The following is a 16,427-nucleotide window of genomic DNA, read 5'->3' as shown; positions in this document are numbered from 1 at the left end:
ATAAAACAAGACATCTTCATGGAGTCAGTATAGAAGCAGCTAAAACAATAAGGCAGACTAATCAATGTGAACCGTGAAAATGGCTGGGTAAATAAAATTTCAACCTGGCACTGCTAATAATGTCAGCAACAGTCACACATCAGTACAGAAGGCATTCCATCGTCAATGTTCCAACATTATCTTTCCAAGTATTTTCTCTCTTGTTTTGCAAAATTACCAGGAAATTATATGGTTGTGCTTTACCCTGCACCTTATTCCAAACTATGTAATTTTTCTATAGTGCTTGCATTTCCCCAATTACCCTCACTGATTGTAATATTTGTGAGTTTTATGTGGGTGTGTTTATTTTAATAACAAAAGTAATTGCATGTATAACTGTTGTGCACGTTACTTTACAGAGTAATAAAAAAAAAGAAATCTCCATTTTTTAAAAAAAAAATAGCCTTGCTGGACCTATTCAGTGAACCTAAGGCCAACATATATTTATTTCGTTCCAACATTTAAATGTTAGGCACCACCACCACTCCATTTGTATTCAGGTTGACTGGTATATTGGTAATAATTACTACAGTTGGGGATGGGGAATCAATGCTATCAAACGGGTTTTTTTTTAAAGCATTATGACCAAAAACCTGGAACTAAGTAAAATCTAAATTTCTAAAAAGTGGAGAAAACAACAAAGGGAAGAAAGATGGAAAGGGTACACAAAACTGTAGAAAGAGAATAATGGGTGGAATAGCATCTGCCTGTACATAAGTGGGCAGAAGGAATAGAAAATATGGAATGTCCTCTGTTCTTCTGAAAAAGATCCATTCAAATGAAGGGTGGACACTCTCGGGTAGCCCCCACTCTTCTCAATAGGGCTTGCTCAGGAGAACTTCCCACTTGACCCTTCCTCAGTGGAGAAGCTGTCTCTGTCTCCAAAGGCCACCATCTGGCTACCACTTCACTTTACCTCATGATTTCTTAAGATGCTTTTAAAGACATTTTTCTTGTTTTGTCACTTATTGTTTGCCACCCTAGGCTCCTTCGGGAAAGAGGGCAGGATATAAATATGATAGAGAATAATAATATTGAGCCACTATGTGGGGAAATGGCTCTATGTGGGGAAATGCCAGCATAGTTCCCTTGTTTGAGTGAAGAACTGAGGGGCTCTGTGTTATCCATGTCACAGCAGTGCCAACTGAACTGGGGTTCAGCAAAGCCTAGCCCTGTGAGTGAGACACACACATTTCTCAGTTTTGCCGGATTAGCAACCTTGGGTGTTCAGAATCATGACTGGAGAACAAGGGGAAGAAGAGAGGCACATCACAATGTCAGCTTCGGTTACCTCAACAATCACCATCTAAACTCGAGGGCCAGAGCACGGCCTGTTTTGCAAATTTGATGAAAATGAATGAAGATGGTTTTGCTTTCTCTAAACAAGGGATGGCTGGAGTTGGTGTCCAATTATGCATCTTATAAAAAATAGTGTAGATTTGATGACAGGCCAGTGTTTTTTTTAGGGGGAGGGGATGTTTGGCATCCTTTGCATTTTTGCAAAATAATAATAATGTAATTTACATTTGAGAGAAATGATTGGGGCTGCCAAACTCCCTGAAGAAAATATCTTGGTCTGTTCTTGTGCCTGTTCCAATCTGTGGAAATCAGATAGCAGAGCTTTTCATAGCACAGAAATAAGCATTTCCATGTACTAATTACGGCATGTCTTAATTGAGTGGGATTAGGATATTGCATTAACGCCCCGTTTATGTTCTTCCACAGGAGGAACTGTCCAAGAACACTGAGTTGGTGCAACAACAGCGGCATGTCCTGAGTCATGCAACCAATTTGCCCAATATCCAGCTCTACTGGAGCAGCTACAACAGGTGGGTGTGTGGGCAGGACTTACCTGGGTGGGGACACAGCATCAAAGACCAGCGTGAGGGCATGTCACAGTTGTGTTGGCAGCAGCAATCCAGAGCAAGAAAGATAGTTGTTGTGCAAGAAACAGATCCAGACTAAGCAGGAAGTCTTTTATTAGACCTCTTCCTGCCTAGGTAAATCCAGTGGCCAGCCTGGGTAGGCAGGGCTGGTCCAGACACCAATAAGATTTTACTGCGCAGGAATATGTTCCCTCTGTAATGTCTTCTTTTGAATTTTAAGAGACATTTTATTTTCTTGTCAATTATGTTGCTTTGAACATCTATTCTATATTTTATCTTCTTATGCAATGCTTGATTTTGGAATGTTTCATGCGATGTTTTAGTTTGGGTTGTAAAGCGCTTTGTGGTGTTTTTCTTAAAAATATAAAGTAGCATAGAAATGAAATGAATAACAACAACAACAACAAAGCTGTAGATGATAATCATAACAATAACATAGGTGAAGATTCCCTTCTCAAGCCCTGGTGGCCTCTAGTTCTTCAGCAGACTAGAATTTAGCAACGTTATGTAGTTGGCAGGGATATAAATATTAAGGTGTCTAAATAAATAACTGGAACCAGGACTGGCACAAGACATTTGCATGCACACGCAATTCCACATACAGAGGTTAACTGGGCTGGCAGTTCAATTTTGCTTAGCACTTCTAACAGTGCTAAGGACTGAGGACAGCAGGCTCATTGTGGCTGCACAGCACTGGCTGCATAGCAAGTGACAGAAGGGTACAACCAGGGGGTGCTCAGAATGATAATTTTCCCCCACCAGCACTTAACCGCCTGAGGCAATTGCCTCATTCTGCCTAATGGCAAGGCCCCCTGTGACTGAAACGCTCTTTAATTCCCACACAGGCTTTCCTCGGACTTCTGACAGCTACGGGTTTTCTGTTCTGTATTAACTGCTTGCTTTTTCTATTGAAAGAACTACTTGCCTTTAGAGAAGCACACCCTGTGTGTTACCGCATGGCTCACTGCTCTGAGGGTGTCTCCTGACTGCCCAGGGCAGTGTGACTCATGCAAGGATGAAATGGGTGGTTCTGCTGCATCTCTCCTTTGGGGAATAGCCAAACATCCGTTCAGACTCAATGCAGAATCACAGTAGAATCGCCCGTCTCCAGCTGAAATGGATTGGAAAGGGGTGGCTGTTTCCAAAGGTGAGGGAGCCCTTGGAGAAGTGCCATCTGGTGCCGTTCTACTCCTACAGAGTCTTGCGGATAGGGCCTCTGTGTGGCTAATTTTGTAGTTCTGGATGACGACCCTGCCTTTTATTTCACCATAACTCAACTTCCAGGGCACTGTTGTAAAAAGAGTTTGGAAAAAACACAGCCACCGTCTGATGTCAATATGAGTGTTAGTCTAAAGAGGGCCCAAAACAGGCACCCACAGTGATGTTGTGTATACACCATACACTTAACAGCATATATCAAGCATGTGGTTTTGCCCAAAGAATCCTGCAAATTGTAATTTACCCTCACAGAACTACAGTTCCCAGCACCCTCAAAAAACTATAGTTCTCAGGGTTCTTTGGGGGAACTCACATGTTTTAATTTAAATGTTAGTTGTGTTCTGCTGGTGTACCAGAGCTGAAAGGAGACTTCTGAACCTGGGCCTGGGTAGATGGTTTAGGTTCACGGAAGCCCTTAATAATTTCCTTCAATCCTCATTTCCTCTCATGGAACACAGTTTAAGGAGTTGCCATTCTAATGAACTTGCTGCTTGGTTTTTTTGTGTGTTTTTTATTGCTCACTCATAAATTTAACCTCATGCTTCTCAGAAAGGCTGCTCTGTTTAAAGGTTTTGACAATATGCTGGTGTGTATTATTTAAACGTAAATCAATGAACTGATGGACTGTTCAAGTTAAAAGGCAGATGACTGAAGCCTTAGTATTATTTCAGTCATACGTAAGCTGCCTTGTGCGTGGTTGTGAAAAGATGGGATAATGATAAATAATAACTGCAGTTGTTTAGTCACTGCACCATTTGGTTGGCCCAGAGAAAGGGATGAGACACAGGGAGGAGAGTGTGTGTGTGTGTGTGTGTGTTGGCATTCTGCAGCAGCTCGGGGGGGGGGGAATGCAGGATGTTATATTGGTGGTAGAATTCAATCTTCAGAGAATCTTAACTTTATGTATAAAAAGAAAAAGGAAGAAGCAAGTTTCCAGGCCTCATGGCTGCGAGAATATGTTTGAAGGTCTGAGAAATCTTAGGTGCTGGATGAGTGGCTGAAAAAGATTTCCCAACATTAGAGTATGGCTTGCATACTTCTTTCCTTCGCCATATGACTAGTAAAAACAGAAAGGCAAAGCAATCCCACATCTAAAGCCCTGCAAGCCTGGATATAAGGTGGGAATGATGTTTTTTTTCTTTCCCTTGGGCTAGCTCCAGGTGAATGCGGCTGAGGGGTCCAATATAGCATATATTAGGGATGGCATATTTTGAAGAGCAAAATAGAGGATCCTATGACAGACATTCAAAGCAAATGAATGCAATTTGCCCCAAATCTTACCCCTGAAAAAGAAGGTGTGTCCTGGGAAAAGAGGACACTTGGCAACCCTATTTTAAAACACATGGCTTCCACTAAAGAATCGTGGGAACTATAGATGGTTAAGGGTGCTGGAAATTGTATCTTTGCAAGATGTGAACTACAGTTCCCAGGATTCTTTGGGGGGAAGCCATTCACTTTCAATGTATTTTCAATGCATGATGCGGATGTGACACGAGAGTCAAGGCTTCAGCATGCCACCCCAAAATGCCCCAGTGGCAACTTCCCACCCGTTGAGCAAAGCTCAGGGCTTCTACTGAGAGCAGCTTTCCTCTCCACTGGCAGAAGGATATGGAAAAGGCAAGTAGTTGTGATTCCCCTTGCCCCTCGCTCCCCAGGAGTAAACATCAGGATCGTATCCTCAGTGATGCAAACTTTTTAAAACAGCTGCAACTGAACAATGCAAAATAAGAGGATGATGCAAATTTTCATCAGGTTAGAGAATTATGCTCTGCTTGGTGTAGGATGTAGATTGGCTGCAGAATTCAGACTGATTGTGCTGGGATTGCTTTGTTTTCTTCGTATTTGACCAGTACGCTCAGTCCTGAAAGTTGGCAAGGTTGCCAACCTCTTGGTTAGAGGGATATTTATGTGCCTTCAACAATTGTATGGAGAGGAGATGTTTGGAAGGGCCACAGTGATCAAGACAGAGGAGCACTTTTTTGAAGAGTTAGGGGTTGGCAACTCTTAGACCTAGAGTTATATAACAAGGGAGACCAGCATATGGAGAGCCTAGTGATGGTATTGGTATGCAGGGGCAGGGAGCGGGTTGCATAAGGAGGTCTTTGTTTAGGAGGCTGGAATAGAAATAAGCTTACAATTCCCTTCTTTCCCCCCTTACAGCCGCAGAGACCTGAGCTTGGAGCGCGGAGGAGATATCACATTCAAGTGAGTGCCAGCCAGCCCCTGCATTTTCTTTCACACATTTGTGTCCTCAAATTGCCACCTTTGCTTCTGGTAGGGCTCACATGCTGTCAGCAGCAAAGGGAATTGGTTTTTTTAAATACAAATTAGAGGCTCGGGTTGACACTTGACGCACAGTTCATCCTAACACAGCACTGAAAAAGATGCACCTTAAGAGGGTTGCCAGCTGAACAGGAAAACTGGTCTGGCCTGCTCTTGTGTCTTTGAGCAGCGGCTTGGGGTGCTAGCAGTGCAGCTATTCATGAAACTGGATGTGAAATTTATTACCTTCTAAAGCCTGCAGATTAAGCATTGCTTAAAGGCATAGGAACAGTGGCATAGGAACAGTAATACCTCTGCGAACATCCGCCTTGTCTAGCGTCCATTCCGGCGAATGTCCGCTGCAAACTTGGAAGTACCGGAACGGGTTACTTCCGGGTTTGCCGCTCATGCATGCACAGAAGCGATAAATCGCGCTTCACGCGTGCGCAGAAGCCCAAACTGCTCCACACACGTGCATAGACGCGGCACTTTGCCCTGCATCCTTTTCGGCTAGCGACCGGGGCTCCGGAATGGATCCCGGTTGCACAACAAGGTATGACTGTACTTTTAAAGCACTTCTGCATTCAAACATATATAAGTACTTTAGAATCTCTAGGAGGAAAAGCTGGAAGAGCAGAATTTTTTAAGATGCCTCAGTGCCTTCCCACCTATTCCTGCATTGCTTCTCATCCTCATTAATCTTATTTTAGATTAATTAGTGACAAGCTTGCTCTGTTTTCCCAGCAATTCTTTTATTTTCTTCACTCTGAAACTTCAGGGACTGGCTTGCATGATTAATTAATCGAAAATAAAAGGTGTGACCTTGTGAATAACTCCCAGGGGTGGCAAGAGGGATGTGGAAAGAGAGATGCTAAAAACAGCAATTTCTTACGTTGTGTCTGAACGAAGGCAATCTTGCATTGCAGTTTTTGTTCCTCCTTGTTGTTTTCACTGATCCCAACTTAGTGGGTCAGCGTCCATGGGCATCTGTCAAGACCCCAGTAACTGCCACCCCAAAAATCCTCGCTACTGTCACATGCTCACTTGCCAGCTTTCTGGGCACACCAGTGAGGAAAAGGAGCCAATTCTGCAGGCATCAAGCAGGGGCTACACAGAAGGGCCACTGGGGGGCGCCTCCAGATTCCCCAAGGTGCATTTTGCCACTGGGAAGGGCTATAGCTCAGTGGTAAAGTCTTGCATGCATAAAATCCTAAGTTCAATCCCTGGCATCTCCTAGACAGGCACTGCCAGTCAGTGTAGACAGGATTGAGCTAGATGGGTCAATGGTCTGACTCAGTACAAGCTTCCTAAATTTCTGTATGTCATTGGCACAATAATAGTGCAATAGTGGTGAATATGTACCAGAGGTTCACACATTGATAAGTTGTTCTGCAGTGGTTCCCCGATGTTATGGCATTCCCATTTGGAGTGTCACTCTTGTGCTATAGGGCAATGAAGTGTGTGGGGGGGGGGGATAAAGTGGAAAATCTGTGTATAAAAAGTTAAAGGATTTCAGCAGGAAGTCACAGGGCATGCACCAATTAGAAATGAAGCAGTATGTCCACCTTGCAACTTGCAGGCACAAACAGTATTGAAAATGGAATCACATATACGGTAACTTCCCCAACAACATCATGAATTCACAATAAAAAGGAGGGGCCCTGACTATGTTCTTCTGAGGGACCCAGAAAAAGCTGTTTATAACCCTGATTTTTTTGTGTGTGCTCATCTTCATGAGTTTCCCATTCTTGTACACTTGCTCCTTTGAGGAACCACGAGCTGTTCTTTTGGTTGAGCTATTTTATTTTCAAAAAGAAACCAACGCCCTGAATTGACACAAAATTCAGCTGCACACCCTTTTATAACAGCAAAACTCTGCTGGAATGGGAAGTTAATGGGAAGGAGGACTTCCATCTCTGTAGAATTTGGATATAGGCCTTGGTTCTTGTGCCAGGTTTCATGAGGGGCCTGGGCTGGCTCAAGCTATATTGCTTCTTAAGGCAAAAGAAAAATTCACACACAGCCTTATTGCAGTCTGTAGACCCAAAATACGTAGTACAACAATAACGAATAATAACCAGTAATTATAATTTTGCTGCTCCCAATATTGACACCTTATATGCAGGGAGATTACGGTCCTTCCTTAAGGGTCTTCCCAATTGCAGTCTTGTACCCCTGGTTCACAATTGGATGGAGGGAGCAGATGGAGCTGCTACTGGGAAAATGGCGGCTGCCCTGCTTCCTCAAATGTTCGCAGTGTGGCAGGTAGTGTGCTCCTCCCTTGAGGGTTTTTGACAGTAAAACTGTGTGGCTCTCGAAGTTTGACGCCACTCTCCACCCACCCAAAATGGTCTGTATGGCCTCTAGGGCTGAGCTGACCCTGAGACAGGAGGGTATCAGTAGTGTACTGTGGTTGCTAAGCAACCTTAGGAAGCACCTCTGCACCCCAAACAAAATGGCTGCGTCTGAGCTGATGGGGTGTGCAAGAGTGTGTAGCTGATTGCCACGTCCCCTTTTCCACAAACTTCCAGGATAGACATGCCCTGGATTGACACTGAGGCAAGGATTCCTGCTGTCCCCACCACCCAGAGAGGCCTGACATATCACCAGCAGTACCTGAGAGCATAACTACATGTTACATTGACCACATGAGAGATCTGTTTGTTGTGATTTCTAATGGCTCCTGCACCGAGAGTCAGAGAGAGTGGGAGGTGATAGAGATCAATTGGAGTGGAGGAGGAATCATTGGCTGCTTCTCCCCCTCTGTTGTTTATCTCCTCTTATTTAATTTTTTTTCTTAGCAGCTAACTTCCCCGACTTCTCTTCCTCTGAGTGCCTGGGAAAAATTAGTCACTTGGGGCAAGGGCGGGAGGAAGGCAGCCAACAGCTACTCCTTCACTGCAGTTTTTGTCCTCTGCCTTTTTCTGCCTGTATGGGAGAGGGGAGTCTTCAGTGTTCTCCTGCAGTGCAGCTGCTCTCCTGTGGACAGTGTAACGCAGCCCTTCCCAACCCGGAGACCTCAGGAGCCCTTCAGATGTTTTGGACTACAATTCCCATCAGCCCCAGCCAGCGCAGCCATCCAAGACATCTGGAGAGGCTGCAGGAGGCTGTTGTAGCCTGTAGGCCGCTTCCGGGCAGCCTGCTTAATGATCATCCGTTTTTATTTGTTTGTGGGGACATTATAGGGTGTGGTGTTGCAGGAAGCAAATGTGATCTGATACTTCAAGTCTATTTTCCCGTCCCAGAGTTCGTTGTGCAAAAAAAGTGCCCTATCGGCTTTGATTGCACAAGCTGAATTTGCCACTCTGTGACTGCATCCCACCTGAAAATAGCAGGAGTCTGCAAGGGCCCAGACTGCTGGAATCCCATCTTCAGACTGTTTCAACCTACAAACATTTCTTCTCTTCTTCGCTCCCCCACCCTGCTTAGCTTGCTCAAGACTGGTGGAGAACTCAAAAGCTTGCTTGCTATTTTTTTTTGACATTTTCTTGGTCCTAATAAAAGTACTACCATACTGTGGTTTGGGTCCAAACCCCTCTACGAATCACCATGGCTGTCTAGCTTTTCATGAAATGTAGAGTAGGGCTCTTGATGCCCCAACTCAAAAGCTGTTCACCTGTTTGCAAGACCCAAGTAAGCTGAGTTGCAACCTTTACAGCAGCTTTAACTTTCTGACACATTGTTCTTCTCCACATTGCCAGGTGTCCTGTGATGCTGGTGGTAGGAGACCAGGCCCCTCATGAAGATGCAGTGGTGAGTGATGGTGCCAGTTATCTTCTCAAAAATCCCACAGCACCAAAAAACTATGGAGCCATTGGACCTTCCGCCCATCCTCTACTTTCTGGTTTTGACAGGAACTAAGATACCTATTGTCTCACTTTGGCTCTGCTCTTTATCCTCACGCTGCCATTATCTCTCCCGCCAGGTGGAGTGCAATTCCAAACTGGACCCTACCCAGACCTCTTTCCTCAAGGTAAGCAATGCCTCTCGAGGCCACTGCAGGGGATGCCAGTCTAGCTTTTGGCTTCCATTAACTTTGCTGCTGTACCTTTGCTATTTTGTAGACCTCAACAAAATTAAGCCAACAGCGATACATAGCATAACATTCAAAATACGTTACAGTGGGTTGCAATGCATAAATGATATAAAATAGCAGGAATGTCTAAAATGAGATCTACAACATGATACCTTAAAATGTGGAACTTAAATGTGAGCCGAACAAAATAAATAACATAACCAGATTAAAAACTGTAATGCATGAGAACAGCAGCCATACAGGATAGGTTTGATCAGGAGAGATTTCCTGAGAGAGAAAGCTAGCCACAATCTCTGTTAATAACTTGTTTGAATCTGCCTAAAGGTAGGCCAGTTACCATTACGAAGTCCTGCCTGGAAATTTTCAGATCATACAAATCACCAATCCGATTTGGTCGTCTTCATAGATTTGACAGGCAAAAAGTGCAGAAATCAAATATTCTATCATCACTTCTCCCATTTGTTATTTCATTAGGCTAGACTTATATACAATCACCGACAAAAATCTCTAAGCACCTTACATAAAGCAATTTAACCTATTAAGAATACCCGTGAAATTCAGTGTTAAAAACCTGGTTGCTCCATGTTTCTTCTATGACCATCATTTTGTCTCCCCACACCTCCCACTTCCTCTACCTCTGTCTTTCAGGGCTTGTCTACCATCCCCATAACATCACTTTTGAGATTCCTAAAGTCTGCCTAAATCTTTTTTGCTGCCTCCCACACACCACACACCACAGTTACTTCTTTGTTTATATAACTTTAAATCTTTGAAGGATGAATGCATAAATGCTTTCTTAAGGTTTCCTTTTGGAGAGGGGCAGGATTTTTCTGAACACATATTCTCTGTGCTAGGCGGTAGGGCACAGGAGTATTCTTGGTAGATTGTGACTGAGGTTCCACTGGTGTCAAAGCTTTGGTGTGTCTATTCATGTTTATACAGAAATCAGCTCAGGTTCCCACGCACACATACTAACCAAATTCAAATTTTCCTCATCCTCTGCTGTCACTGAACAACAACCTGTGCTTTGCAGAGAATCGTTAAGAGTGGGAGGCGGCCACTTAAGAGAGATGGCCAGGTCTTCCTCCTTAGTCTTGCATATTCTCCAGCCTGTAGACAGTTGCTCCTCATTTAGGTTTCTCTTTGTTTCTTTCAGATGGCAGATTCTGGAGGACAACCACAGCTGACCCAGGTGAGACAGGCTGGCATGACTGGTTGGAGGCAGGACTGGATTCTGTCTATTCTGCTGCACTTAGTTAAACCCTCCCTAATGTTCCTCAATGCATTGTACCTACTGCTAGGACATGCTTCAAAAGTTTGTGCACACTTCTTCAATTTAAATAGAAAAGTCACTTTGGGAAGGGGTGGTTTAGAGTTCGGAGAGCAAGCGCTTAATTTCCCCTTCCCTGCTACTGTTTCTCCAGCTCCAAATGCATCTCACAAAAGTTTTCAAGGTCCCAATAACTTGCAAATATATACCTGTGGGTGCTATTCTGGACTGTTGCTGTTTTCTAGTAGGACCAATCAGTTACAATAGATTGGCAGATCTTGTACAAGAAACCTGCTTCCCCAGAATATCAGACTTTTTGGGATAAGAAAAAATAAAACTCAACATTCATAGAAAAATTGTCTTTGTCCTGAAACTGGGCATAGAACCCTTCCCAAAATGTGACTGAACTTATGTCCAATTGTTGCTTTTTAACTGTGTGTTGTTGTTTTTACCCAAATTGACTTGGAGAGGTAACATGCCAGACATTTTCCAACTTATTGTGGGTTCTTCTGCCTCCAACCCCAAGCATTGGTGTGGGGTGTTTTTTTTAAGTACTTACCTTGTAAGAGGGAGGCAAGATTACGAATACGATGCAAAAAGGGATTGGCTGGTTTATGTTTCCACCTTGACGTTAGCACACCTCTGATGTTTTCCTTGGCTCTCTCTCTCTTCCCTCTCTTCCGTCCTTCAGCCTGGTAAACTGACTGAGGCTTTCAAGTACTTCGTACAAGGCATGGGATACAGTGAGTACTGGATCTTAGACCTTCTGCCCCGTCCTCCATACATCCCTCAGAGGGCATGCATTACTGGGAATGTTTGAGCCAGAGCAGAGATTTCTCAGAATACCTGTCCCCTCAATACCTCAGCTGTGTGGTTTCCTGTGACTACTACTAGGGCCAACATCAGAGGCTGATCCAATTGTGTGATTGCCAGGGCTGAGACCCACTAAGAGATCCATCTTCTTCCTTCCTTTGTGAGCATCTGAAGACCCTGTTCACTGTCTCCACCTTGACTGGGCCCTGCACCCAGTTACAGCGCTCCCCATAGCCCCTTGCAGTAACGAAGGGATCTGTCTCTTTCCAAGCACCATGTTCCCTCCATCCTTCCCCCAGCTGACATTCGCCTTCTTGTGACATTCCTGGGGGCCTCTTAGATTAAGTTGCCTGGGAACTGGGGGTGTCCAGAAACTGAAGCCGGTTCTGACCAAAACCCTTGAAAAGTGGCCAGTGGTGAATTCTTGTCCCGGGCGGGGGGGCGTGTCTTTTCTTTGTAGACTGAGGTATATTTTCCTGTTTCTCCTCAGTCCCTTATGTACTGGACAAGAAACTGAGTCAGGGGTCAGGTACCTTCTGTGGTATTTCCACCCAACCACCCATAACCCTTTGACACACTCTCTCCCCAACTTGCCTGCACACCCTCCCTTGTGACTTCCTCACTCCCGTGTTCTCTAAAACTCACACTTACACCACCTCCAGTTAGGACACACCAAGCTGTTTGCTGTGACAATGAGAAAGCAAAATTTGGTTTATTTGGATTTCTGTTGTGCACCTAAGTCAATAAGGCTGGTGATGTGCCTTTGTATAATGTCGTATGCTGTACGACACTATCGGATAACAAGGACTGCCGCAGTTCTGCACCATGCAAACCCTAAGTTTGCATTCCAAAACAAAACTGCTCGCATTATCAACATGTTATGCAAATGACCTAATTATGTACAAATTCGATCAATTTGCACCCCAATCTAGGCTTTGACTGTGCAAAATATTTGGGGGTGGGGGAAAGAAAGTGGTGATGACGCATGGCTTTGTTTTGGAGAAAGGATACAATGCAAAATGGCAATAAGTGATGGAGGGAGCAGGACCGCAGGCCTTGTTGAGGACTATGCCAGTTATTCACATGATCTGAAATCTGCTGCATGAGCCTTTCCCAGCGGAGTCTGCCTTAAGGTCTTTCTCCCTTACCCCACCCAGTTGCACTGGGTTCTGCCTCACATTGGGGGTGCCTGGTGTGCGTGCGTGATGTCACGTGCGTGACATCACACAGTGTGAGGCACACATGACTCAACGGGCCCCATCAGACCCTCCTGTGACTGCGATAGGCCCCAAAAGGCCCAACCGGCAACCACAGTGGAAATTTTGTGGGTGCCCCAGAACCCAGGGTCCCCCAGAGATGGTGCCTATGCTTCTCACTTCCCACTGCCCTGGTCAGCCCTTAACCTGCTCTGCGGGTCTCAGTGCACACAGGTGCTGGGAATTTGAAGAAAGGTGAGCTTGTACACATATATAAAACCAGCAAGTGTTGCACAATTCCCTGGTAGTTCCAGATCCGTATTTCACACCCAAAGGTGCTCAGTCCCAAATGTGTCTTAGAAGCTGCAGTGGCCATGTGAAGACTATGCTGACCTTGCACTGATTGCTCACCCTGCCTTGGAGGAGCAAGACCTGGGAGGAGCGACCTATGTCTGGCTACATGCAGGAGCTTTGTCTGACTCTGCCCCTTTCTCTTTTCTCCTCCCCACAGTGGCTTCGTCCTGCATGACGCGCCTCTCCCGCTCGCGCACCGCCTCTCTGTCCAGTGCCGCCTCAGGGGACGGGAACCGCTCCCGCTCGCGCACGCTGTCCCAGAGCAGCGAGGCGGGGGCACCTCAGCCGCCAGCCCCCACCATGGAGGTGTCCTGCTGAGCGCCGGGCCAGGGGACGAGGCCGCCTCCCACCTCTAAACAGGACTTCTTCTGCTATCCCACAATGCACTCCGGCCACTGGGCCATGTGACGATCTCCCCTAACGGTACTAAACGTCCAGGGAGGCCCAGATGGGATGCAATTGTACTCTTTTTAAAACAAACATTAACTCCCCTTGACCCTTCCTTCTCACCCAACACATACACACCCTCCCTCGCCAACCCTGCCCTCTTCTCTCCCGTAACCTCAAGACTAGTGTCGGCCCCCCACCCCGGTTCCCTTAGTGACCCCCCTCGGCACCTAGGGAGGTATGGATGGAATACTATACATTTTCTAAACTGTTAGATCATCCTGCACCTGTTCTGAATTTCTCCTCAATCCTCCCTCCTTTTGCACACTTAGGTTCCTTAATAAGGGAAGTCTGGATTAGCGTTGGGTTTCTTTTTTTCTTTCTTTCTCTCCTGTCTAGATCATAACTAACCATGGTTCCTCCTCCCCCTGATTTCTGAGTGATTCGTTCTTGGAGTAGTCTGGATGGGCAACAGATTGCCTTGCTAGCTCTCTCTCTCTTTGTCCCCTCCGGAGTGTACGTAGGCAAAAAAAGCAGGACCTCACAAGAGAGACGCACAAGCCCCCCTTAGAAGGACTTGTCATGCTCCTGTCATGCTGACGTAGTGCCCCCCAGCTTGGCAGTTGCTTCACCCCACCCCCATCACCCCTCTGCCCTCCTTACCCGCCTCATCTCCTGAGATTTCTGTCCATTCCGTCTGTCTTGGGAGGTTAGAGCTCCTTCTCCAGGGCCTAGACAACTTCTCTTCTTCCCCATTCTCACTTAAATAGAAACGGAGCCCTCAGCCGCTCCTCCTTGCCCGTCATCTCTCTCGCTTTCGTTTCTCATCTTCCCCTTGCCCGTCCCATGCAGACACCTCACCTTAGCCATTCTCTTTCCCACCTGAAACCCCTTGTAGATGGTAGCTGCGTTGTGATGTGCATGTACGGTTCCTGCTACGACAGCGAGTGATTTGGGCAGTTAGGGGCATTTTGGGAGGCTGGGCAAAGCTAAAATTAGGGGTTGGGGAGGGTGGGGTTGTTCCTTTTTCAGGATGTTTCAGGGGGGATGCTGGGAGGGGAGACTTGCTGGAGGCTTGAGCCAGATTGCTTTGTTGTGACTGTGCCAGGCACAGATGTCAACAGGCTACAGTTATACTGGCTTTGTGTAATGAGATGAGTGGAGGAGACTCCCAATTGTTATCGGCTGTGATTATTATTATTATAATTATTATTTTTGCAACAAGGGCTGACTGTAGTGGGTTCTGGGTGCTGGCTTTGAGCAGGGCTCTTGTGGTGCCGTGGAGGGCAAACTTTGCGTCAGCTTAACTCTGTAACGGGATTCCAACTGTATCAGTTCTCTGAATGTTATCAGCTGTATTAAAAAAACAACAAACCTAAATGTATCAATAGTGTTTGCCATGTTGATCTCACAGAATAAGGAATCCAAAACAAATAAGGTAAAATATTTTCTTGGAATCAGCTGTAGGTGAGGGTATCCAGTATGTAAACTTCTGAGTGGCACAGAACGCTTTGTCGAAACCCAGAATAAAGAGTTGTTTGTGAACCCAAAAGACAATGGTCCAGTTAGAAAGTCACCTTACCTATTCTGCAAACCTGAATAGGCACTGGGGGTTAACGGTTCAGCTGCCTGTATATACGGGCATTGTTTGAAATGGATTCCAGCTGGAATTTAAACTCCATCATGTAATGGGATCCTGTTGTATTTGAGAATGTGTGGGCTCTGTGTTTTTTTTTCTCCCCCAGAGCCATTGATGGTGAATTCTGACTCTTAACAATAAAGTCTCTAGAGGAATGAGTTTTTGCTTCTTTTCTTATGGCCAAGGTGGCCCATTCATGCAACAAGCCAGGGCCATTTTCTGCAGAACAGGGAAGTTCCCAGCACACTGTGATGAAAATGAAACACCAAAGTTGCCAGGTAGGGTGGGTCGGAGACAGAGACTGAGGCTCAGCCTCACCATGCCGCCATCTTGCACTGGCCAATCGGATGCCTCAGGGAAATGCACAAGCAATTCACATCTCCTAGTAGTGAAGCTGGTGGTAAGTGCTACTGCTTTGTAGTCCCAAACAAGCATGCTTCCTGAGGTTTGCAGAAGTACACTATAAACAAAACCCCATTAGCAGGCAACCCAGCCCACTGAAGATTGAGGATGCTTGGTAGCCCGGAAATATTGAATGTCAAATGGAAAAGGGAAATTGGGTGGAAGCATGGAGCCCCTTACAGTTTACCATATCCTAAAGGAATACTTAGTTGACCTGAACTTTGAACAGGAGCTCTTGGGCTGGGAGGTAAGGATGCGCACTCTAACATTTCATTGCAGGTGCCACCTATGAGACTTAGCTTGTACACATTCAGTTATCTTCACAACAGTCTCTAAGGTAGTTCTTCTATATTATTACCTCCATATTATGGGAGGGAGGCAGAGAGGTAAGGCCATGTAGAAAACTGATGTGTAGGGTAAGACTTGCCTGCCCACAATTACCCATGACTCTATAGAAACCCCAGATCCTTTTTTCTTTCCACAAAACTCAAAAAGTTTCTGCTGCTCTCCTTATGGCTTTGAGATCATATGCTGCGAGGGGGCAGGAAATACCAATATAATCTAAAACTGATCATTGCTCACAACCCTCAGTGGTGATTAGAACCTCCACTTTGCCTTGAAAGGCTGGGGAAATCCACTCCCCTATGTTTTCCCATCAAAACTGAAGCTCATCTTCACAGTCTGCATCATGGGTGAGGAACCAATGGCCCTTCAGGTGCTGTTGGACTACAGTTCCCATCATCTTTGACCATTGGTATTGCTAGCTGGGGCTGATGGGATTTGTAGTTCCAGCAACATCTGGAGGGCAAAAGGCTCCCTGTGCCTGGTATACATGCTACATAGAATTGGTGGCCAAGCCAGATGTGATGCATCAAGGAAGACCACAAGTCAATGATCTGCATGTCATGCTTAGCTAATTCATTTT

The 16,427-nt window shown here is 45.5% G+C and overlaps 1 protein-coding gene across 7 annotated transcripts in view; it reads left to right on the top strand.

Annotated features, from left to right (window-relative positions):
* NDRG2 (NDRG family member 2) overlaps nt 1–15,258 on the top strand; it is a 41,826-nt gene extending 26,568 nt beyond the window's left edge. For 4 of the 7 annotated variants that reach the window (XM_081168367.1, XM_081168364.1, XM_081168368.1 and 1 more), the window contains 8 exons: nt 1,765–1,868; nt 5,304–5,348; nt 9,107–9,158; nt 9,331–9,378; nt 10,598–10,633; nt 11,403–11,454; nt 12,015–12,048; nt 13,232–15,258. In XM_081168367.1, the coding sequence (XP_081024493.1) occupies nt 1,765–1,868; nt 5,304–5,348; nt 9,107–9,158; nt 9,331–9,378; nt 10,598–10,633; nt 11,403–11,454; nt 12,015–12,048; nt 13,232–13,430 (570 nt within the window). In that variant the 3' untranslated portion in view covers nt 13,431–15,258. Of the gene's footprint in view, nt 1–1,764; nt 1,869–5,303; nt 5,349–9,106; nt 9,159–9,330; nt 9,379–10,597; nt 10,634–11,402; nt 11,455–12,014; nt 12,054–13,231 lie in introns of all 7 variants that reach the window. The other 3 variants (XM_081168370.1, XM_081168369.1, XM_081168366.1) reach the window with 2 other exon arrangements.
* Nucleotides 15,259–16,427: the final 1,169 nt, after the last annotated feature.

The sequence above is a fragment of the Podarcis bocagei genome (assembly GCF_964188305.1).
Source record: "Podarcis bocagei genome assembly, chromosome: 13".
In the NCBI taxonomy this organism is placed as follows: Eukaryota; Metazoa; Chordata; class Lepidosauria; order Squamata; family Lacertidae; genus Podarcis; species Podarcis bocagei.
The sequence above is the reverse complement of the archived record's forward strand: the minus strand, read 5'-3'. Positions and strand labels throughout refer to the sequence as shown.